Genomic DNA, 24,154 nt, shown 5'->3' with positions numbered 1-24,154 from the left:
GCTTGTCCAGCACACTGGCCTTGCTCTCTCGGAGGGTTGAGTGATGTCACAACAGACTGCATTTTAATAGAGAGGGAAGCAATTAGAGGGGGGACAGGCCGAGAGGTGAAGAGATGGAGGGACTGTCTGGGTGACACACACACACTCACCCACACACACACTCATTACTGGCGATGAGTTAATTAATTGCACAGTGATTCACGGCCCTTGTAATTAATCTCGTAGGTATGTGAGTGTGTTTTTGAGAGGTGACTCTTCTACCCCCATTTATAACGTACACACTAAGGCAATTCACATCAATGTACATTTTTATTCTTCCAATGGTGCAAATATATTCCTCCCCAGGCTGCACCACAAGACTGACTACATTATTATTTTAGTTATGATTGCCAGTTTTAATCCGCCTTTCTTTCCCAAATATGCTGTTTGTCAGTTTTTAAAAAGAAAAGTTTTTTAAAGTCTTAAAGTGTAAAAAAGAAAAAAAAACAAATCAAAGAAGCACATATATTGATCAACAATTTTAAAAGTGGAATCTTAGGAATCCCACTAATAAACTTGTAGAAATAATTGTATTTGTGTTTGCACTACAAATGTTAAATTTATTAGACTTTAGCTTAAGATTTAATTTTAAATGTCTCACTATTTGCGTGCGTCTGTGTGTGTGTGCGTGTGTGTACTTAAATGGAACATGAGGTTCTCTCCATCAAATGACTAGGGAGTAAATATTAAATAAGTTTATTTAATGAATTTATTAAATAAACCAAGTTTATTAGTTAGCCTAAGATGGCTTTTTAAGTCATGTCAGGGATAAAGGAGATAAATGATAGTTACAATTGTAGCTGTATCATTTTTAAGAGAGTGATGTTCATGCTTTATGTCAGAGTTTGATCCATTCTGTAGCTTTATTTCAAATGCAGTTACACAGAAACATGTCAGTGTTGGTTGGGGACGAGGCTGTTAGATAAAGAGGTCCTCCTTTAACTAGTGAAATTTTAAAGAGAGAATTTAATAATTGATTTCGTATTGATTTTACTTTTTTTCTTTTATGCCTAAAATCCTGAGAAATATATAACAAATATTTTGGCATGATAACTAAAACATTTTTTTTTCTCTAAAGGAGAAACAGAACATAAAGTTTAGTTCAACGTTCCATATGACAAATTTGAACCCTGAAGGATTCAGATGCTACAGGGCAAAAGGCTTTTTATTTGCAATTTCTGGAGCCCTCTTCATGCACCATGTGAGGTTTTTCTGTTGTTTTAATCATAGTTGCAGTTTGAAAACGTACAAAAACTGTAAATTTTCTTACTCTTGAATGTAAGAAAATAATTCTTGTGATCCCTGTAAAAGATGAATCATCCTTACGGCTCTTTTTTTTTTTGCAATATAGTTATTAATAACAGGTTACTTTTTACAAGTACTGTTATTTGAATTTGTTTTCATACACTCTAACACTTACACCACTTTTGTTACTCTTAAGCCACCACTTTAATTTATGATATTTTTTTTATTTGATGAAAAGGCTTTCAAATCCAAACAGTAAGAAAATGCTGCCTTGGATCAGTTTACATTGCAGCGGTTGGTTACATCATGTTCCGGCAGAAATGGCTTTTACTCCTCAGAGCACTCTAACCGCATTACTTTTTTATTATTAATTTTAAGAGGGCTATGGGGCTGGGTATGATTGTCCAGTTAAAAAAAATTATGCGTATTAATCTTGCTCCACTCTACCCATGATCCTTTGCATTTATCAGCAAGAAGAGGGGGAGTGGTGGAGCAATCGCATTTGGAAATTAAACAAATAAAAAAAAGAAAAAAAAAAGAAAAAAGTTGAAGATGGCTGAGTGAGTGATGAAGCCGGCCGACTGCAAGCAGCATAAATCTCCTCGCCTTTCACCACCCCACCTCTGCCCATGCACACATTTGGAAATTGTTATGATTTTACTGTGTTTGCATATTTGAGTGTAATTTATTAGACCCAAACACCATCAGAATTATTTACAAGCAGGTTCTGGTCGGCTGCCAATAAGCCCATTAGGCGCATTGTTGGAGACTGGTTTTATGATAAAATACACAATAGTAATTGTGAATGGAGAGAGGCCAGAGTGTTTCTCAATGAGGTGATTATCTGCGTGCAGGTTATTGTGCTATTTCAGCATGACATGTAAATCTGTATCGCACCATTAATCAGCGTTGTCGGTAAAAAGTGAAGTGTGAAAAATGCCAAAGGATGGTGAGAGGAAAAAGAATCTAATTCTGGAGAGTGGAAAAAAAAAAGAAAAAAGAAAAACGTATCTCCAGAAGAGACAGATGCAATGAAACACCAGAACAGTTTCTGTCTGTTTTACCTTTGAAATCATAGCTAAACATTAGCATCTTGAAAGAAGGTATTGAAATAACGTCGATCATCTCAGTCAAAACAGATGCTGAACTGTAACATTTACCTTAAATAATGGTGAGTTTCATGAAGGCAACAGCTCTGACCTCATTAACTCATCAAACAACCAAACTTCATGAGTCACAACTGAGTCTTGTCTCTACCCATGGACTCTCTTTAGCCCGTTTCTAATCAGAAAACTGCTTTATCTGCTTTCCAAGTGTTTTAATCAACATTTCTAAAGCTTTCTAAAACTCCTTCACAGCTTTTATTTGGATATTGCTGCTTTATTAGTCATTGGCATTAACAGCAAATTGTAAAATAAAAAATGAGGAAAGTGAACATTTGAGGGACAAAAGTGGAAATGCTAGGCATAAAAATAATCTACAGGTTAAAAGAAATCCTGCAAAAATGTCACACAGGTTTCATAGATGTGTTTCCTTGTAAGCTTTTCAGATGCCATATTGTCATCTAATAGTACTTTGGGAATCTTTTTGTGGGTGATAAAGAAAATAACTGTATTTTCACAGATTGTATTAAGGAAATCGTGAGTAAATTGACATTTTTCTTGAAAATCCAAATTGGATTTGTTTTCTGTTATGTCTACACAGCTCTCATTCAGGTGGAGACACTTTTCTTTCTGACTGATTCAAAGCTCAGAGTTAAGTAGTTGTAGCTGGAAACACTAAAAATAACCTGGAACTGGATGGAAAATGAGTATAACAACCCTGAAGAAAAACTTGGAAACTCTCAGAAATATGCAGTGGAAATGTGGATGAAGACCGATTTAAAAGATTAAGAAAGTCTAAACTCATGAGGTCAAACTAATTGTTTTCTATACTTGTTGGTCTTATTGTTCCAAATCCCTTCACATCTCATGTCTTGTTTACCTGTTTGTGTGCATTGGGATAATCATTTATCATGATAAATGGCATTTTGTAAGAAAATAAACATTTTTCCACACTTTAAAGCATTTTATTATTTAAAAGAAATCGTCTGTAGCAAAAGAAGCACTCAAGGATGGTATTAAGTAAACATTATTATTATTAGTAATAATAATAATAATTATTGTTATAATGCTGATATTGATTTCCCTTCTGCATCATCATGTTGTGTTCATCTCTTTCCCTGAGATTTAGCTTCTTTGTCACTAATATGTAAATCAGGTGTGAGCATAAAAGACAGGGAAAGTGTTCAAACGGCCAAATGTTGCTGGCAAGCAGAGCTCAAATGAAATATAACAGCATACAAAAAAATCGCATCAAAGAATCCTTATTTAAGCAGATGTTGATTTTGATTTTGGGATCCCAACTGTTGTGTAGCTGTAGCTTAAAAATAATTTATTTTTGTACCTTTTTGTAGCTTTTTCTATTAGATATGTAAAGCACAGATGGAAGCTACAGGAACACAGGAAGTGACACAGTAACAGTAACAAAGCTGCACTTAGAGGCTCAGTGTGTGGTACTGCAGGTTACGGGTCATTTACCAAGGCTCAATAACAACCTTTCGCAGCTCCTGACACACCTGGTCACACAAAATAACACTTACTGTCCTCTGAGAGCGTGCACCGAATCCCTCCTTTCGCCCTACGATGGCTTCAGCAAGAAACTCCGCGTCGCTGCTCTGCTATCTTGCTCATGACAGATGTATTTATGTAATAGTTTTGATAGGTATTGATCCGCACCGCGGAGCCAGTTAAGAAACGGAGAAAAATGAGATTTCAAAATCAACATGGCTGCATTGGGAGTTTTGTGAAGATGATGAGTGACAGAGAGGGGAAAAAAAACAAAAAACATTGAGAGGCCTAACAGAACGTGTGAGTTGCAGCGATGGGTGAAGTGATTGTACAAAGTTTAGAATCGCACCAAAACACACCCGATTCAAAGCCGTATGTAAGCTGCACCTCTTTGTTCCACTTTTGTATGTGTGTGTTTGGATTGGGATGATCACACGTGTGCATGTGTGTGTGTGACCTTGGCCTGGCCTGGTGGTAAAGTGTGGCGTCAAGAGAGTTAGTGTGTGAGCAGTCAAGCGTTTCCCCTCAGATTAGCAGGCTTTATTACTGCCACCAACCACTGGTCTGACAAATCCTCTTATTTCATTTTACCTTCTTCTACCTCTACCTCTGCTGTGTTCTTTCTTCTTCTTTTATTTTCCCCAAAATCTCCCTTCCCCTCGACTCTCGCGGCTCCCCAGCAGCTTTGCATACTTCATTTTGCGTTTACGGTGTAACAGCCCCCATTTCTATTTGCTTGCACTTTTCTCCCCTCCTCATTGTCTTTTTCATCTGCACAGCTTTGCCGTTACCCTCACAGTTCTTTTTTTTCCCAGTGCTTCTCCACTCAGCCTATTGCTCCACTCCGCCCTCGCTCCCTCCTGCCTCTCTATGGTGTGATGAATCTGTAGACAGGGGCTAATAATTGTACTTCAGCCCAAGTGCTCATTTTTCTTTGTGTTTGAAAGCTGTGACAGGCAGGGGCTCTCTCCCCCCTTCCCTGCCTCCCCCAGTCCTTCTCTTCTCCCCTTTCTCTTACCTTTTCTTTCTATCCTCACACAATAGGTGAGTAAAATAACTCAGGGTTTACAAGGTCACGCTGTCTTGTAGTGAGGACGCACTGGGGATTTGGAGCTGGAAGTATTTCCTCAAAGGCACTGTGTTGGGACTTCAATAAAGAAAAAAAAACAGAAAGTTATAGATTGCACAAGCAGATCTACAGGGGAAAATAAGTGCATTTGATTGGAAATCAGTGCATGCCAGGAATCAGGATTCAAATGCTGCTTCTAAAGCCACTTATAAATGACCAAATGAGAGACTGAGGCGAGGTGGGGAATAAAAACATCCACATTTACCACGCATCACTTTTTGTGATTTCTTGTTTAAGAAGTGAGTGAATGACTAAATTTGCTAGATTTTCAGAAAATGGGGAAATATTATATATTTAGCATAAATATATGCAGAACAGCCAGTTTTGTAAAATATGTAAAAGAAAAATGTTAAAATAATCTTTTATTTTTATCACATTTATCACATTTCTTAATTTCACATTAAGAAATGTGAAAAATCAAACTTTTAATTCCCAGGTGAAATTATATCTAAAACCAAAGTCAAATATGTGAACACTGATGTTTACCAGTGTTCATGTCGTGGGGATTTCGTTTTCTCTGATATGCATTTTCATGTATTTCTTGCTAATAGTTACAGTGAGTTGAAGTGTGTGTGTGTGTGTGTGTGTGTGTTTAGCAGAAATCTTTCACTGTCTTTAAAAAAAAAAAAGAGTCAAAGAAAGGGAGTAAATGATTCTGTGACTAGAAAACCTACATAACAAAAACATGTAACGGTGGTTATGGTAACTCGTCCGTTTCTTGCTGCAGGTTTTATGCGTCCCTTACATACAAAATGTTGATAAATAAGATCTACTTTAAGAAATAGACATTTAAAAGGAGCTCCACTTTCATTTATTTTAAAGAGTCTGTTGAGGGTTAAAGAAATGACTGAACTGGTGATTTTCTTAAAAACTAAATGTATATGCCGCAGAAGGAACATAATCAGATTAAAAGCTGGACCTTACAGTGTCAGATTATGTTATAGCAATAAAATTTAATATTTATTTGAATGTATGTTTTTACCAGGGGAGAAAATAAATGGTAAACAAGTAAGCTTTCTGTTTTGTTGCATTTAATATAATCTAAAAATTTTTTTTTTAAAAATCTGCAATATAGATAACTTTTTTTTCAATATTATTAAATGGTGCTAATCAATCCCAAAGTAGTTCCATGAAGATGCTTGAATTACATTATAGTCTTAAACTCCAAAAAAAAAAACAATCTGCAAGCAAAGCACACAGTTAGATATTGAAAGAAAACAATATTTCCATTGACTCGCATCCAGCGATACTTTATGAAAATTGATCAACAATTTCATTCCTGGAGCCATCTTCAGAAGGACAAGATGAAAAGACAGCAAGGGAGGTGGGAGAGCAGAGAGTAAGACTTTTATTGCCTACCGTAGTAAGATGGTAAAGTTCCTCTTGGCAGATATTTATTGGGTTAGTTGAGTCCAGAGAGAGCTTTAACATTGATTGTGATCATTAAATATATCCGCTTGAAATGGCAACATGGCATTCCTTCAGTCAATGGAGCCAATAGGAGCAGAACAAAGGCATAATCAAATCAATCCTCTCATAATTATTCTCTGAAAGGTGAAATTAATCACAAGAAGAAATAAAAACAATAATGGAAAATGAAATGGTGTGTCGTAAACAATTACTGCCTAAATTGAAATAAACCCAGTGAAGGGGAAAAAAAATCAGCTGTAAATCCAGCAAATTAAAATAACATTTCAGAGTATATTGGTTATTTGGTTTACACTGACTTTTCGGTTATTATACCGTTGAGCAGTCTGTGTTATTACGGGAGAGAGCGATAAAGGGACGGGGGGAAAAGAAGAGGGAGAAACTAGGAAACGATGTGGCGTGGAGGGGGGGAGAGGGCGAGTTGAGTCCAGGGTCAAAGGATCAAGGTGCGCCTCTCATGAAAGCCATGATTCTCTCTTCTTCCTGCTCGTAGAGAGGAAGTGTAGCTCATCGATTAGCTATCAGATGATTCCGATACGGTCTGATCGATAGGATGAAAGCCAGGCAGGACCCTCCCTTGTCCACTCAGGGACCCACCCAGAGATCTGCGGTCACTGCACTGCAGACCACCGCAGACATCAAGCTGTTTGTTCACCACCAGAGAATTCTCCTTTTGTCTCCTGTCCAGTTAAAAGCTTCCTGAAATAAATTTCTCTTAAATGAGCCAATAAATTATTCAGGCAGTGGTCACACACAGACATGGTAAATAGGAAGCACATGGCAAATTCTCCATTTGCATTTGCATATCTGACCATAGTAGTGGCAGCATCATGCTGCGGAGAGGCTTTTCTCCAGCAGAAATAGGGGAAAAAGTTAAAGTTGGTTGGTAGACGAAAGGAGGTAAATATTGAACATATCGAATGAGAACAGTTTATAGCAGTTCAAATCAAACCATATTCATGTGCTCAAATGACCAAAATCAGAGTCCAGACAACTGAGGGTCTGTGAATATTACAATTGATGTTCATAGAATGTTTCCATCCAAAATGATTGAGCTTCTTCAACTATTCCCAAAAAGTGGACAAAGATTTCAGCCTCCTCATTTCCAAAGGTGGTGCAGACATACCACTAGGCTTGGAGCTGTGATCGCAGCTGAAGGTGGTTCCAGGGTGACTGGATGCAAAGTGAGCATGGCGTAATTTAGAGATTGTCATTTGAAAATTCAGAGAAGTCATGTCTACTGCAAAATGTATAAAAACATTCGAGAAGCATGGATACTTTTGAAGAGTTGTACTGTCTTTCTGCCATCACTGTACGACTGAGCATTAAAGAATAAGATTAATAATACGTTTTATCAAACGTAAACAACATGGAGATCTGTCTGCAACCATTTTGTCAGATCATCCTCCACAGAGGTTCAGGTAGAGGCTCAACAATCTGCAGGGTTAAAATAAAACCTTTTATATTTACTTTTAAAAATATTCATAAAATGTTAAGAGCCTAATCAGCACCATGGACAGCACTCATATACATTTTTTTTCTGTACAGTTTAAAACTAAAATAGTGTTTAACTGGACTTTATTTAGCTAAGTTTCTTCTTGAGCTGTTTTCTAAAATAAAACTGTCATTGGAAAAAAAACAACAACCTTTATTATATATTCTTATTTAATTTTCAGGTGCAATCCCAGTCGATTCATAAGCAGGAAAACTTAGTGAAATGCTTTCTGAGTGTGAACATGTCAGATGCTGCTGATGTGGGTCCAGTGGTGTGAAAGGACTATGATAAGACACCTGCAGGACACAGCAGCGCTGCAGGGCGGTCACTTTTCCTGGAATATTATTTGCTTCAAGTTTAAAAGTATTTATGTTTTTATTTTTTTTAAAGGATAAAAATACATTTAATCTTTTTATCTAAAAATGACTTAGGTTATTGTTATTAATTGTGGCTTTGTTGCTCTTTTTACTCACATTATCTGAAGTTTCAATAATGTGATTGTTTGCATCTAATGTGTGCTTGAGTGCATAACATGTATGTATTAAGTTATTCCTCACCTTCCTACACAAATATCACCCACTAACGACCTACAAAATGAATGCACTTTTAGAATTTCGTATTAAAAAAAACAAAAAAACAAACAAACACATGGATTTGTTGAATGTTTTCCCATGTTTATTTTTTTCCCCTTTCTTCTTTTAATTTCAGATATTATGACACTGGACTGCTGTTTTATGAACAACCTACGGCACCTGGACTGCCATGAAGCACAATGTCTCAAAAGCGACTCTCCCTCCCAGCGGCTTCAGGACAACCCGACCCAAATACAGAGGCTCAACATTAAAGCTCACAATTTAAAAACGAAACGACAAACTGAAATCGCAAATTCTCGTACAACAAGCAAGAGGAGACACAGAGAAAACGAAAGACCCCGGTACTTGTAAATAAGACTCTTACGTAGTGGTAAAACATCATTCCATAAATCTCCAAATTGTAATTCAGATTTAGTATGGAAACTCTAGTTTGACCATAGCAAGAAGAAAATTAGGACGCCCTCTACAAATCAGGTGGATGTAAATACTGTACAGACAACAAGTAAGGACGCTGATAAAGATTAAATTATTGCAGAATAATGTAAATAGTCATAAGAAACATACCTCTAGTGTGTTTATATATTCGTAAGGGTCCTGCGCTCACTACTTTTTATTTCTCAAACAGTTTAGACTCCAAATCTCGGCAGAAACGTCTGCACCAAAGTGGCCAAAATGATACTGATTACAAAGACATTCAATTGGAAGATGATATTTCTTATATAGCCCCATAGCTGCAATCCGACTCTAAGCTTACTCATGAACTTTGTGTGGTCAAAGGGTTACAAGACGACAGCAGGAAGAAAAAAAAAACAAATAAAACTTTTCTTTCTAAGTTCTCCACTTCCTACTATAAAGTACCAAAAGAAAGTTACACCTGAACTTAAGCTGTAAATGAAACCCCCTCCTTACTGTGTATGTAGCGTGTTTTAGCCTTGTAGTGATGTGACATATCCATGCGGACCTCTGTGGTTTGGCAGTTTTTGTATAGTGCAGTCAGAGTCTTTTATTAAGTTCACCCCCCAAGTCAACATCAACAGCTTCCTCTTTGACTTCTTCCTCACGCCATCCTGGACCTCAGTCCGCTAGAGGGACTGGATCCCGACCGATCGCTCCGCAACCAGGCGCTCACTCAGCTCCCACAGGCCGGCGGCGCTGCTCAGATCCTGGGCTTGGTTGGACGGCTGGCAGCGGAAGCAGTTGTTGAAGTACATGCCGCCCAACCCCTCCAGCTCCGGGGCCACTGCGCAGTACACCGTGGTGGCAGCACCTTGTTGCTGTGGACGGAAAAAGAAGAAAAGAAAAGAAAGAAGGACACAATAAGTGGCACTGAGACGACTTAGTTGGGTTCATCCTGCAGGAGGAGACAAAACATGGAGAACTCATCTATTCGCACACAGACATTCAGAGGTGTCCTGTCCAGAGAAAGGCTGAACGGCAAGCGGCATCCAGATATCTTTTATGAGATAAACGCAAACATGCAGGGAGTCCGGGAAGAGGAGACAGCAGGACCGAGCAGCCACAGGAAAAATAAAATAAAAAGACTTTCACACACAAGCTGTCTCACCCTACTCTCAGCCCAATGAGGACTGCCTCGAATAGACATAACTGTACATATATCCGTGTACATATATTTATTTGTTTATTTACTTCTCTACCTGGCATGTACAGGACTTCATTGTGAAAACTCCAGATGCGCAGACGCAGTGGGAACGGGTAAAAGCATCTCCAGTCTGGACGGGAATCGCCACTGAAAATGCAGCTTTTATGTAAATAACACAAAAATAGGTTTCAGTGGAAATGAAGATGTATATTTTCACACTATGTGTACAGCGGTTGAGCCAGGCTTTTAAAGTTAAATATAAGCGTTGGAAATTATGCAAGAATAATTCTGTATCTAAGTTATAAGTCAGTAACTTATAGAAAAAAAAGAGCATTTCTTTTTTCCTGTAAGGACACACACACACACACGCACACGCACGCACACACACACACACACGCACACACACACACACATTCCAGAAGGCTTCCTCACTAATTTCCTCTAAGTACATTTATTTATGAGCGTCATAAAGTCTTAAACTCAGAAACTCACAGAGTTTTATGTTGTTTCTGAAAACTGAAAGGGTGCATGGGCGCAACCTGCTAAGTTTTCTAACACACCATGTCCTTTCAGGCGGTAATTAGCGGGGATATTCTTAGAGGAGGTGGTGGTGGTTGTGGGGGGGAGAGATTTCTGTGACATTTGAAAATGAAAGTTGAATAAACACGTCAGAGAGAATTACACACATAACCCGACTGCTCAAAGAGGGATCTTTCATGTTGCGGCTCCGGCTAAAAGCTGCTGTGACAGCTTCCCTGCGAAACACCCGAGGCTGGAGACGACTTCTGTACGACCACATGAAATGGCTTGCCCACTTTATCTCCCGATGAGAGTGATGAGAGTTTTAGCACAGAGCACTGGCACGCACCGAGACGAGCCCATATGCGCAATAGTCAAACACACAAATATATACACGCATGCATAATGGAGACGCGTCACATGCCAACTGTTTGAACAGCTTCATAAAGCAGCTGTGAGGCTAATACACATGAAGTGAAAAGATTCTGGTTTTTAAAAATAAATATGTGCAAAATGCATATGCAATAAACAAAGCAGGAAGAGGATTTTTAATTTTTTTTAAAATTTATTTAATCAGTAGAAACAAACTAGCTCACAGACAACCCCCTCCTGTAAGCTGTGTGTTCAGATCCACACAAGGATGCGACCCCGCAACTTTGCAGCAGCAGACTGAGCGTGTTTGAAGCGGTGTGTGATGAGCGAGCTGGTAAACAGCAGATGAAACGGCCGCATCTCTCTGTGCGCCGCTGTCTGTCTCACCTGCCAGCCAGGCGATAACTTCGTCCACGTCACATGTCAGCATATCAAAGCCGCTTAAATGCCAAGCAATGTCTCCGAGTTACAGGTTCACAAGCGCTCGGTCTAACTCATCTTCCTCACCGAGGGCATCTGATTTAGCTCGTCTGAGAAGCAAAACCGCTTTCAAACTCGACAGAGGAGTTCGGCGCTGCTGGGCTTTGTAGCTGCTGACGCACCTTGAACTCGGTTGGCTTTCTGAGCGGCTCAATTACCAAACACTACTCCAGTAACAATTTCAAATGAAACTTTTAGAATCTGGATTTTTAACATTCTTTGGAAAGCAAACCCAGAGTGTGGCAGTGCAGTTTGTGCCAGATAAACTATTACATAGACTGCTTGTACAATCTTATTGGTGTTTAGCTCAGCCCCACACCACTTGATCTTGTGACCTCTGTAAGAGATAAGGCTGATGAGATTAGGCATTAACATGCTTGGCCACCCACCGCAGCCATTTATCATTGTGTGTGTGTGTGTCTGTGCATTTGCAGATAGGATAGGCAAGGTGTGTGTGAGGTAGAAGTACGGGCAGCATGAACAAAAGTCTTTTACACTTCTTTTTTGCACAGAAATGCAAATCTTTGTGCATTTATGGCACAGGCGAGTAACTGCTCATGAATGAAAAGAAGAAGAAAGACATGAAGAGATCGAAGCAGATGGTAAAGAGTAGCCATTTCCAACCCATCTCCAAGTGCAGATGAGGTCTGTAAATTTAGCTGTCTGCAAACTTTCGGTGTGTCTTTATCTTCTCCGGCTAAATGTTAATCATTAACTTGTGTACAGTACTTTCTGAGAAACATCCTTGGTGTTTTGCTCTTTTCCAACTAGAGCTGTGAACTTGAACTCGAGATCAATTCAGGGAAGGTTTAAAGCTGAGCAAATGAGACATGTAAGATTTGTGTGGAATAGCGAGAAGGGAAAAAAAACTTCCTCAATGAAAATATAATTTTCTGAAAAAGCAGCCTGCTGACAGTTCACAACCTAAAACATTTTTACTCTGGTCACCCCGGATAATTTCTTCAACAGATAAGAACAAAGCTTTAATTGCAGCTGAAGAGTTACAGCAACTTGCAAAAGTATCCACATCTCTTGAACCTTTTTCACATTTGTCATGTTACAATAACCATAAACTTTAATGTGTTTTTATTTGATAGATTAATACAAAGTTGTATGGAGGGAATCTGTGAATATGAGATTTTAGGTCTGCCAAAAATCCACAATCTGGACTTTTATTGGTCACTCCTGACACATGAATACGCTTTGATTTGAACCAATCTATTGTAGCTGTGGGTTTTGTTCCCGCCTCCTTGCTGAGGAAAAACAATACATTGACTTTCCCATGTTTCACTATCAGGATCATGTCCTCAGGATGACACCCCAGATGCAATTTTAGTTTTACCACATCAGTAACTTTTGATGGCAATTGGTTGCATTACATTTTATTTATGGACATCCAAGTAAAGCGGGCTAAAACCAGTGGATGTTACTCTGTCAGATTTCCAGATTTGTAATTTTTAAAATGTTGAAAGTCAGTAATGTGACAAAATGTGAAAAACCTTAAGAGGTATGTGTCTTTTCCAAAGCACTTAAAGAAATTAAGTTAAATATGCTGAGTAAAATAAAGTTTGAACATCTGGAACATTATAATGAACCTAACGGGTCAGAGTCTTGAGTACGGCGTCATACGCAAAGATTAATAATCTAAGGACAGAAGACAAAGCGACAGAAAACGTGCGCCAAAATGAATCCAAAACTTTAGCAATATGCAAAAGCAGAAGCTAGATTACAGCAAGACAGCAAACCAAAAGAGTAGGATAGAGAAAGACCTGACAGCAGGTTCTGTGTAAGCTACTTCTGTGAATATCTGCTTTTTGTGGATAATAAACAACGTTACTGAGGAAATATACCCTGCAGTAACAGTGTTTTTTTTTTTTGTTTTTTTTGTTTTGGTGAGCTGCACAAGCCTGCATTACCGTTGAATTCAGCACTGCAGTTCTGGAACAGCTCTGGGACCAGATCCAAGTCTTCCAATCAAAATATTGACCCAATATCCAAGAACCTCATGTCACGGACTGGCAATAGAAATGTCCTAATAAAGCGTTAAGCAATAACTAGGAGTCATACTGAGCGTATTCGCAAAGCAAAAAGGTGCACGGGTAAGATGCTTTGTCGTTAAATAATCCGTATTCTTACATTTGCCGCGTTTCGTTTTGTCTCTTCATCGTCAGAGTTGTACTCAGCTGTACAAGCGTTCTCTGACCCCTATGCATGTGACCCCCCTTCCACCCCCCACATCTGTAGTTACAGCATCAACCTCTCCCTCCGACCTGAGTGTAAATAAGCCATCTCTGTAGAGCAGTCTGGTTTTGGCCTGTACATACAAACCTGTAAATACCAAAGTCTATGCATGCGGAAAACCTTGCAGTTCTTTCAGGTACTTTTATAATCCCTAAATCCTCACATAGCATGCGCTGAAAGAAAAGTAAAAACAAAAAAAGTAGAAAAAAGGTAAAAGAGTTAAATAAAAAAAGGTAAAAATAAATACATAAATAAATAAATAAATAAATGAGTTGATATTATTGTCAGGCAATATCCTCTCTTGGACAGTGTGTGTAGAGTCTTCCTGTTTTCTTACTCCTGTGGGTGGTTCTCTTCCATTGCCTGTCCCGTGTTTCTGCTCACCATCTGTGTCAGTTGTTGTCAAGTTGGCATTTGTACAGTGGCAAGGGTTGAGGCAGAGGATAGAGAGAGAGAGAGTGAGAGACACGAGATAGGGGCGGCTTTTAACAGCTGACCCCTGTGATGGCCCTCCAGTTCAGCGGCAGCACTGAAGCTGGCAGAGCGATCCGTGCCCACGACGCAGTTTTAGAAGCTGCTTCATGGCACCGACTGCAGATCATTACGGCAAACGTCCATGCTTGCCATGTCAACGCCCTTTGCATATGCAGTAGGCATTTTTATTATTTTTTTTATGAAAACTTATTTTGATCTTGGCAAGCTTACAGAAACAATAATCGAGTGCCGTTCTCTTATTTTTTTATTCAAAATCTGAATAAAAGTGTCGTGAAAATGACATGTTTTTTCTCATCGACAGAAAGCAAATTCCAAATTTGGTGAAATAAGTTATTTTCTAAAATTAGGTGTAATGTGGCTGCAGTATGTGTTAGTTAAAGCAATTCCTGGTTTTCAGCCTCAGTGGAGGGATGAGGAGGAGTGCAGTTTTTGGTTCAGCCCTCTGCCCGGCCTTGTGGAGTAGCTACCCCTCTAAGTGGGACTCTGATCTGATTGTGATTCTGTTTCAGGAATGTTTTTTTTTTGTTTTCTTTTTTTTTTGTTTTTTTTCTCTCTCTCTTTCCCAACTTGTGATGTTTAAGATATATGGAAGTGTCTGATTTTTAATCTGTGCTAAAGATATTTTACATTTAATAAATAATCACTGAAAGCAAACCCAAGTGCAGATCCTTGTTTGCCTCAACCATGGGAAGCCCTCTGCAAGCTGACGGCTCAACTGAGCGTGCCTGGCCTCGCAGTGGTAGGAATCCTGGGTAATTCGGTCCCCTCTCAGATAAACAAGCTGTCCATCCATTCAGCTTGCCCACTCAACCAAGATGAAAAGAGATTAGCACTCACAACACCTCCACACACACTTTAGAAAGCACCCTGACACTCGGCAGTGAATCTGAAATGGCCTCTGTGACCCCGACTGTGGTGCACCAAAGCTCAGATTAGGATAGCGAGTTAGCATTTCTGGTCAGTGTGACTCCTCAGAATGTTTCGTTTTTTTGTGTTGATGCTTCAAAAAAGTTTAAAATGAAATTCAAAATATTTAGAATTTGCTTCATGAAAGCCAGACACCTTTGCAATCACTGAATATGATCGCAATCAACATTTCTTTAAGCTTTCTGAGGACAGCATTTTGTGCTGGTGGAAAATTTCAGGCAGGCGTGTTTTTTAGGGAATTAAGTCTTAGTAAAACCTGAAGGGTGCATCGTCTACCCTACGAAAAATAATAATCAGAAACACAATAAAGGGACAGACAGTAAAGGGTCCAGCGTGGTCGGACCAAAGTTGAACCATCAACGTGTGGTCTTGTGGTTTTTCGATGTTCGTTTTTGCACAAAACTTTTCACGGTACTCAAGACACGCCGAGCCGAGCTCCTCCTCCCGCTGCAGTGGTAAAACATGTCATGGTGTTTTACCACGTGTGCTGGAGAAGTTTGCCAGGGGGCTTGTGACAAGAAGAAGCCGACGACAAGAGGCTGTGAACAAAACAACATGATTTTTGTCACATAGCCACAACAATGAGAACTGATTTTGACAGTTCGGCTTGACCATGCAGAGCCCTTCAGAATACATCCACAGACACAATCTGAAGACAACTAAAGGGACTGAGTTGGAACTGGGACTAAACAGCTGTGCAGCCTGAAGAAAACCACTGATTAGTGAGACCAATCAGGAAGAAACGCTTAAATTTCCCAGAGAGCAGACAGACAGGACTCCTGAGCAATGGAAGGAGGTTGTTTAGTCAGATGAGTCCAGAGTGGTGAGGAAGAGCAGAGAGCAATGCTCCCATCATGTATATATGCAGAAATACATTTGTGACTTTGCTAGAGGCAATTCGACAAAATATTAGTATTACTTTTCTTTTGGTCCATAAGGGAGCGCCTTAGTCCCTTTATTTACCTCAGCCAGCGGCAGGAATGGCTTGGTCAAAAGCTCAAAGCATCTTCATCACAGGTCTCCCCAGTGATTAGTCTACCTCTGGTCATCTGTATGGACTAAACTATATTTCGTCTGTCCATTAGCCCGCAGGCGGACGGCTAATACTCACCTAAAGGCAGCACGCTCCCCCGAGGAGCATTAAGGGCAGTATAGAAGGACCAGCCTCCTCCCACCCGCATGGTTCTCAGACCTTTACTTCATCACGAGGTTCAATCTCTCCGTCTGCCTGCCTTGCCCTTCTGCTTTTTAGCTCGGCTCCTTCTTTTCCATCAACTATCTCCAGATCCCTATTCGCCTGCAGCCCCATCTCCCCTGGCCCATAACTTACATGACCGGCCATACCGTGTTTCTGTAACAGAGGTCTCCGGGGTAAACGATTACAGTATGACATCTTTGAGGTAAATGGATCCCTTTCCCTGGTGTCCCAGATCACAGATGAGCCTTGTTGCCAGTCTTCATTTCTAGGCAAGCGGTAGAGGATGTAGTAGAGGATGAGAAAGAGAGAGGAAGGAGCAGAGGGGGAAACTCTGCAGGAGTGACAGGAACCCAACACAAAGCACCCCCCACCACCACCTGCCAAAGCACGATTACTCTCCCTTTCTCTCTGCGGCCCTCTACTTACCCAGTTTGCACCTGATAAGATCAACATAGTGTCAGTCATCAACAGCCTCCTGCCACACGGTGATTGTTCGTCTGTTACATGCGTGTGTAAATGTGCAGCTCAGTGCAACATTGCTGCATACATTTAATGCACCCCCCCACACACCGCCACCACCCCCACCATCGTGTTTAAGGAAACAATAGAAGAGGAAGTGAGAAATGAAGTGGAGGGAATGCAAAGGACAAGAGGAGGAGGGGAACATTAAGGAGACAGAAGGGACAAAGAGAAGGCGCAGGAAAGCAGGCAGGAGAGAAGGTAAGGGCGACAGGACACGGGGCATCCAAGGGGAAAATGATGGGGAATCAGAAGGACTTGCGCAACGACTGTGAAACTATCTCATTTTTATCCTGAGAGGACTTCCAAAGGGATACGCACAACCTAATTATTTTCCCCTAATAAAAGCAACATATGCTAAGACAATAAAAGGCCTTATTGGACACCTATTCATTAAAAAAGGAACAGTAAAAAGTGTGGGACTCTGGTGCAGGGATTAGCTTTTAAAGGGGCTTTTTTTTTTCTTCCTGGAAATGGCCTTAGTCCTCCTTTAGGATTTCCATATGGGTGCGTAGCCCACCATAAAAGATCTGAATTATACATGAAGAGGACTGGCTGCTTTATTGGCTGTGATCTGCCTTTTCGCTCTCACCTAATTGCATCAGTGCAACACACCTGTATATGAATGCTACCAGGCGTGTAGCTTAAGGTCAGGGATTTTTCAGTTGTAAAGTACATATAGCTAATGACAAGCATTCAGCAGCACCAAGATAACCTATAAATCACAAAAGTTTGTTAAGATAGTAACATGCAGTTGGAATAAGGCATGCTGGTGACTCACGGCTGACAGTTTGACACGGTGAAGTCATTACTCCATATGGTCAACGTACTGTAACTGTCAGTATATTTCTATTATGAGCACAGCAACGCTGTCTGTGTGTCGGTATGTGAGTGTGTGATGAGCTGGTGTAATAGGGCCACACACAGGTGTGTCTATGCTCACCTCTTCACTGATGCACCAGCTAATTGGTCTCCTGCGGCAGCCTGACATATTCACACACTGAAAATCTCTCACACACATACAGAGTCAGGTGTGTGCATCGACACATACAGGCAAGCGTAGTGCGCAATAGATATATCCACATATACGCAGACTGTGTAAATATGCACAGACGTCCAAACATAACCACGCGTATGCCTACATTCGCTGGCAGCCCGTAGAGTGTATCTCCGAATCTACTCATTATCACAGTGCTGACTCTGAATGAAGGATGACACCTCAACAGAATGCTTCTGCTGTACATACAGCTGCTTTAAAGGTGCAAGTAAAGCTGTAAAAACCACCGACCACAAAGGAATACTGAAATAAAACACGCATATTATGAGAGGGGATGCACTTGAGAGCCAAACACCCAAGAGCTGCGTGCAAAATTCCTCCCCCACACACCGTTAAAGCACGAACTAAGCTGTTTTTCTTTACTGTATAATAGTGGAGATGATTGGAGCCATCACTCAAAAAGCATGCACTCAGCAGTGGACAAATACTGAGAATAGAGTACAATGTCAAAATTGTTACTTTTAAACTATTATTGCTGTACAGGGAATTGGACAAACTTAGAGAAGAAAGCATTAAGAGTATGGGCAGGCAAATGTCATCAATAGAGGCAAAAATAAACATCAACCAAAAACAAACTCTTTGAAAAGTTGGAAAGAAAAATATCTATTATTTCCTCCGTATTCAATCTTTCAAGCACGATTTTGGTCTTTTAACTTTGGCAACTGAGACAAAATACATAATTTTTCAGAACTTTAAGTCACGTTCACTGAACCTTTTTGAACCTACCGAGTACCACTGCTTTCAGTAACCAGGTTTATAATGAAGCGATTTATCATAAGATACTCTGCCAAGTTCTATCAAGCAAACTAGTAATTACTTCTACCAAACGTCTGGAAAGTTCAGGGAAACTTTTCAGAAAGTTCCAGAAAACAAAATTTCAGGAAAGCTACATACCCTCTTAGTTCTGGGACAGTGTCTGTCAGTAGGGTCCAGGAGAGTACCTGCTGAAAGTATCTGGTGAATTCCCAAATGTAACCTCTAATTTTCAGAAAACAACTTAACTACCAGAAAATAACATCAGAGTTTTCTGGATAGTATCTGGTATGTGTGTTTTTGGAAAACATGAGTAAGTTTAAGGAAAATATTTGGCAAGTCCTAGAAAAAACTTTATAAGCTCCCAAAAGAAACTTCTAAGTTCCAGACAATCTCTTTGAGAGTTTAGGAACACTGGTAGGTTTTCCAGAAAAGCAACTGGAGAACTCTAAAAAGTACCGGCTAAGTTCCAGAACGCATTAAGTAAAGACTTCATGTACTTTCCTGGAGAAAGCGGTAAGTTTCTGAGAAGTAAGGAGTACGTACGTTCTATGAGAGTTTATGTACTGGACAAATTCCTGAGAGTAACTTCATGAAGGTTCCAAGTAGATTCCAGAAAAGAAGCCAAATTAAACTACAGGCTGTGTTATGTGTGTTACATTTCTTTATTCACAAACTTTACTGTATGTTCATATTTCTTGTCTTACCCAGGTGGCTGGAAAACACCACTGCCAGGTAATCTAAATAGCTCGGTTATTCCCTTTCCCTTAAAGCACCAATTCTCCTGCCACCCTTTTCCTCATGGTGGGGGCTTAGAGAGAGAGAGAGAAAGAGAGAGAGAGAGAGAGAGAGACAGACAGAGAGATGCTCTGTTTTAAATAAGAAGGCAGCACTGGCCCATTAAACTCTGATAGTAATGATATTAATTTGGCAGGAACGTGTCATTTTCACAGTAGAGCAACGAGCTGAACTGTCATTACGCACATATACACACACAGAGACAAAGTATTCGCTCTCATTCGTACACACACACACACACACACACACACACACACACACACACACACACACACACCCACACACACTCCCTCACTAACTCATCTTCTCTCTCTAACACACACACACACACAAACCAGCAGCACGTCACAGGAGAGCAGCTAGCAGTAACGTTATGAGAGTCTGAGAGATCTGCTAATGGGAAAGATTAGTGTGCCCTTGGTCAAAATGGTTACAGTGGTGTAACTTATATCTATGTCCAGTTCCTTTCCAGTGGATCTCTTCTTGTCCCCCTATCCTCACTGATTTCAGCTTTACATTTGTTTTAGGTTCTTTGTTTGTAACAGCCAGGAAAACCCTCAAAAGTAGCAACAAAGTGAAACATCATCCATTTTCTTGGCCAAACTGGGTCTTGTTCATACTTAACAAGTCCAGAAGTCTTTGCATATCAATAAAATTAATTGCATCTTTAAGACTATACAATGATTAATCAACAAGATCATAGTAAAATATTTGAACTTACTTTAATATTACTAATGTTAGCATTTTGTGTCATTTCCATTATTTTTGAATGAAAAAGTACCTCAAAATTATTGTTTCAAAGGAGCTGAACCTCCTCAAGCAGTTTTAATCGACTTGAGCAGCAGTTGGTCAGACCTTCCCAGATTAAGATGTGAACCAGCTTTGCATCTGCACAAAGCTGTCAACGTAGGAAAGAACAGATTAAAATTAGAACTGTGGGCACTTTACTGGAAGTACCTTTTCATTAAAATAGGCTTTGTAATCAAAAAGGTGAAAACTTTTTGTTCTCATGTTTTGTTACATTTGCAAAAAACCGTCAACAATGAAACATTTTGACTGTCATAAAATAATACAGCAATATCTCTGCACATCTTCAAGTTTCTAATTTTGTTCAGTTCGCCAAGTTTTTTAAAGGAAATTTGTACATCAAGCATTGTTCAGCACAGACATAATTTGTCATTTAGCACAAGCTAATGCTGAGCAATAACCTCACTTTACATTACCCACAATATCTCTGCATTTGTTGTCAGAAGTAAAAGTTAGAGTTGACATTAATGAGAAGGTGCAGAATTTGTGAAAACATACTGGACATTACGGTCATTGTCTGAATTTTAAATTTTTTTATTCATGTTGAAAGAGGAGCTTCTCTTCATGAAAATATCTGTATATATAAAAGGCAATGCTTCTCCATGATGCCATTTACAACTGTTCTTAGGAGCGCTGGACTGAAAAGTAGTTCCTATGATGAGCTCAGCAGACTGCGGTCAACCAGATGTTTGTTAATTTCTGCTGCCGCTAGTCTGGTGGAGCTGAGGTGTGGAGGGACGGTGCTCTGTGAGGCGGGAGCTCGCCTTGGAGCTCTAAAGGCTCCTGAAACTCCTCTTCTGAGGGTCTTCAGAAGTTTTTGATTTTATTTTTAAAGAACAATGAAGTTTGTCTATGAAGTACATATAATTGTTTCTTTCCTTAAGTGAGGCAGATAATTGTATTTGACTCTCCTAATTGCATTAGGGTACTTTTATGTCAATGACAATGTGCTGTGCGTGTGTTTGTGGCACACTGTTCTTGTGAAACTGTGTGAGTGTGTTTCCCTGTGCGTCCATGCTGACCCCATCTCGGCACTTCTGACCGGTTGAATGCAGGCTGCATAAATTAGTGCTGATGCTCCGCGATGTAATTATGCTGCTGTCAGGATGGCCCCTCTACTCAAATTCATTTTAATAAAGTTGGTCTCCAAGGTTACCAACCAGGGGTCACCTTTTGTGTCAGTCCCTATGGATCGCACCCACAGAACATCCTGAAAGTCTGTGGTCGTAATACTGTAGCACTGAAACATGACTGGACCTGCACCTCACAACACAAACACACCTCCCACCGGCCTGAGTCACTGGACTGAGACAGGATGCACGCAAAAAACGGAGAGGCAGAGAGACAAAAAAAAATCAAGGTGTGGGCACACTGACTCAAATTAAATGGAAAGAAGAATAAGTTGTGTGGGAGAAGAAGCTAGAAACGTGAAGGAACAGAAATTAGACAAAAAGAGTGAAAAAGAGTGAGAGAACAAGGGTAGCTGGACAAGGAGAGGGTAGCAGAGTGTCTCTCTTGGGCAGATGGTGGGGTGGATTCTCATTTGTCCTGGTACAGTGTGTGTGTGTGTGCCAACACTAACCTCCAGGGCAGGACTGCAGCACAGAACATGCTCTCAATTAGCTGGTAACACAGACAGAGGGAGAGCCACAGCTTTTGTAATGCCCAGAACAGTTAAACAAACAGGAACAGCGTAAAGTGCTGCGACAACAGCTGCTGGAACACTCACACAAATTAGCAGTTTGCAGCGACGTGCAAATGCAACGCAGTTGTTGTCGGGATTGGTGGAATAATAAAACTCTTACTGGCAATGACAGATTATGTCCATGAGTTCAGAAATGGACGGATGGATCAGACCTCTACAGTGAGGAGCAGCAGTGTTGTAATTTTTAATACAAGTTTTAATCTGGTGTTGGATGTAGTACTTTGTGTAGTTAGTGTCTTACCTGCAGCTTGAGTTATTTAGTTTACCAAAATTCAATCACAATCGCAAGGAGGGTAGGGTGTAATGTTGTAAGTGTTCTGCATTTAGACAAAACTATATCTGAAAAACTTTTTTTTAAAAAACACACACAGACATGGATACATCGCATCCAATTATCTTGTGGCATTGTATCAACTCATTTTGAAGCAAATGATAAAATTAGGTTATGACTTGATTGTATCATATTTGTTTACAACCTAAGTGTAGAAATTTTGTTGATTCCCCTTCCCCTGCATTCACACAGAGTGAGGAGGTGTTGCTGTTCAGAGTGGGTCGGGGTGACTTTGACTGCCTGTGTAATAGTTACAGCAACACGCTTTGTTAGCTGCAGGTAATTTATGGTTGAACTGGCCAGATAGTCTGATACGATCGACTGACCCGACTGTCTTTACCAGTCAGGCCCAAAGACACAGAGGAAGGCTCTATCAGAGGAGGGGGAACAGAGGCTCTGAGAGGAAAAAGACAAAGACAACACACTGACTAAACTGTTGCTTTGAGAATTAAAATAAAAAGTAAATTAAAAAAATGAAAGTGATAAAAACATGAGGCAATGAGTGATGCAGGGGAAAAAAAAATACTGCCAGGGTGAGAAAAAATAAAAAGTTGCAGGGGGGGAAAGTTCTCAGCCTCTCTCTCCCGAGGTGTGCTGAGAATTGGATTGCATTAGAGACCGACGCTCTATTCATCTGAACTGTATCAAGGGGGGAACATTTAGTTAATTGAATGATTAATAAATTCTGCTCAGTCACACTATTTCACTCCGGTGCTGGCTTTGGATAAAAATGTCTGCCAAATGGGAGACGTCATATATCACTTGTTTTAAATCCTTTGGGTAAAACTGGAGCTGAGCATCGATATCAACTCGATTCAGTCCACCGGTGTGTACAGTTTAGTTGAAATGAAGTGCAACGCAGAAGTATTCACGCCCTCTGAAATTTGTCATGTTTGTGAACAACCCAAAAAAATTATGTCTTTTATTAAGATTTTGTGCAATTTAACTGCACAAATTAGCATATAAATTTGAAGCAGAGGAAAGTTATGCACAGCTTTATAATATGTTCTTAAAAGACTTCTAAAGTTAATTGACTGCAATGGATTTTCTCTACCGTAATTAAAGTAAAGAGGGCTTAAATGAAATGTACGCCATACTTCTCAGGTTTTTATTTGTAAAAAAGATAACATTTCCTTTTAGCTGATAAAGAAAGGCAACTCCACAGCATGATGTTGCCAAACCTCTTAATCATCCCACGTCGTTTTGCGAGTCGTCCATAAAGTTTTGGTCTCATCTAATCAGTGCATCTTCTTTTACATTTTTGCTTCGTTCGACATACATGGCATGTGGCACAGCTATGTCTGGGTAGGTCTGCAGTTGTGTCATAGTCTTTACACTTTCAAATGATTAACTGAACAGTTTTCTATTTGGCTATATTATAGCCTAACACTGTTTTAAGCTTCTCTTTTGCTTTACCCCCAACCTTACTGCTACGTTCCTTGTGTTGCTCGTATTGCTTGTGTTTACTAATGTTCTCTAACAAACCTCAGAGGCATTCACTGAACATCTGAAACAACTCTGACTTTAAATTGCACTCAGGTGGGCTTCATCTACAACTTCCGAAGGCGCTTGGTCACATTTTAAAGTGCAAACGGATTTCGTACATTCCAGATTTTAATTTGCAAAACATGAAAAAATTGTTTTGTTTTTTTTGTTTTACTCCACACTTTTGCATTCATTTGTGAGGCACATCATCCCCCCAAAAAAATAAATAAATAAAATGTGTGCTTAACTTTAGAGCATGCTTGCACCATGTGAAAATGTTGAAATGGGAGTGAATACTTTTGCAGGGCACTTTACATTACAAGAACAGC

The 24,154-nt window shown here is 39.9% G+C and overlaps 2 protein-coding genes across 2 annotated transcripts in view; one reads left to right on the top strand and one right to left on the bottom strand.

The window, feature by feature from the left end:
- Positions 1-14,899, top strand: part of LOC103466047 (transcription factor Maf) — a 52,407-nt gene extending 37,508 nt beyond the window's left edge. The window contains exon 3 of the mRNA XM_008411351.3: positions 8,654-14,899. The gene's annotated coding sequence lies outside the window, so the exon portion shown is untranslated. The remainder of the gene's footprint in view (positions 1-8,653) is intronic.
- The window catches only part of wwox (WW domain containing oxidoreductase), a 153,800-nt gene continuing 138,244 nt past the window's right edge, over positions 8,599-24,154 (bottom strand). The window contains exon 9 of the mRNA XM_008411349.3: positions 8,599-9,812. Coding sequence (XP_008409571.1) covers positions 9,621-9,812 — 192 coding nt within the window. The 3' untranslated portion in view covers positions 8,599-9,620. The remainder of the gene's footprint in view (positions 9,813-24,154) is intronic.

The sequence above is a fragment of the Poecilia reticulata genome, chromosome 6 (genome assembly GCF_904066995.2).
Source record: "Poecilia reticulata chromosome 6, P_reticulata-male-v2, whole genome shotgun sequence".
NCBI lineage: Eukaryota > Metazoa > Chordata > Actinopteri > Cyprinodontiformes > Poeciliidae > Poecilia > Poecilia reticulata.
The sequence above is the reverse complement of the archived record's forward strand: the minus strand, read 5'-3'. Positions and strand labels throughout refer to the sequence as shown.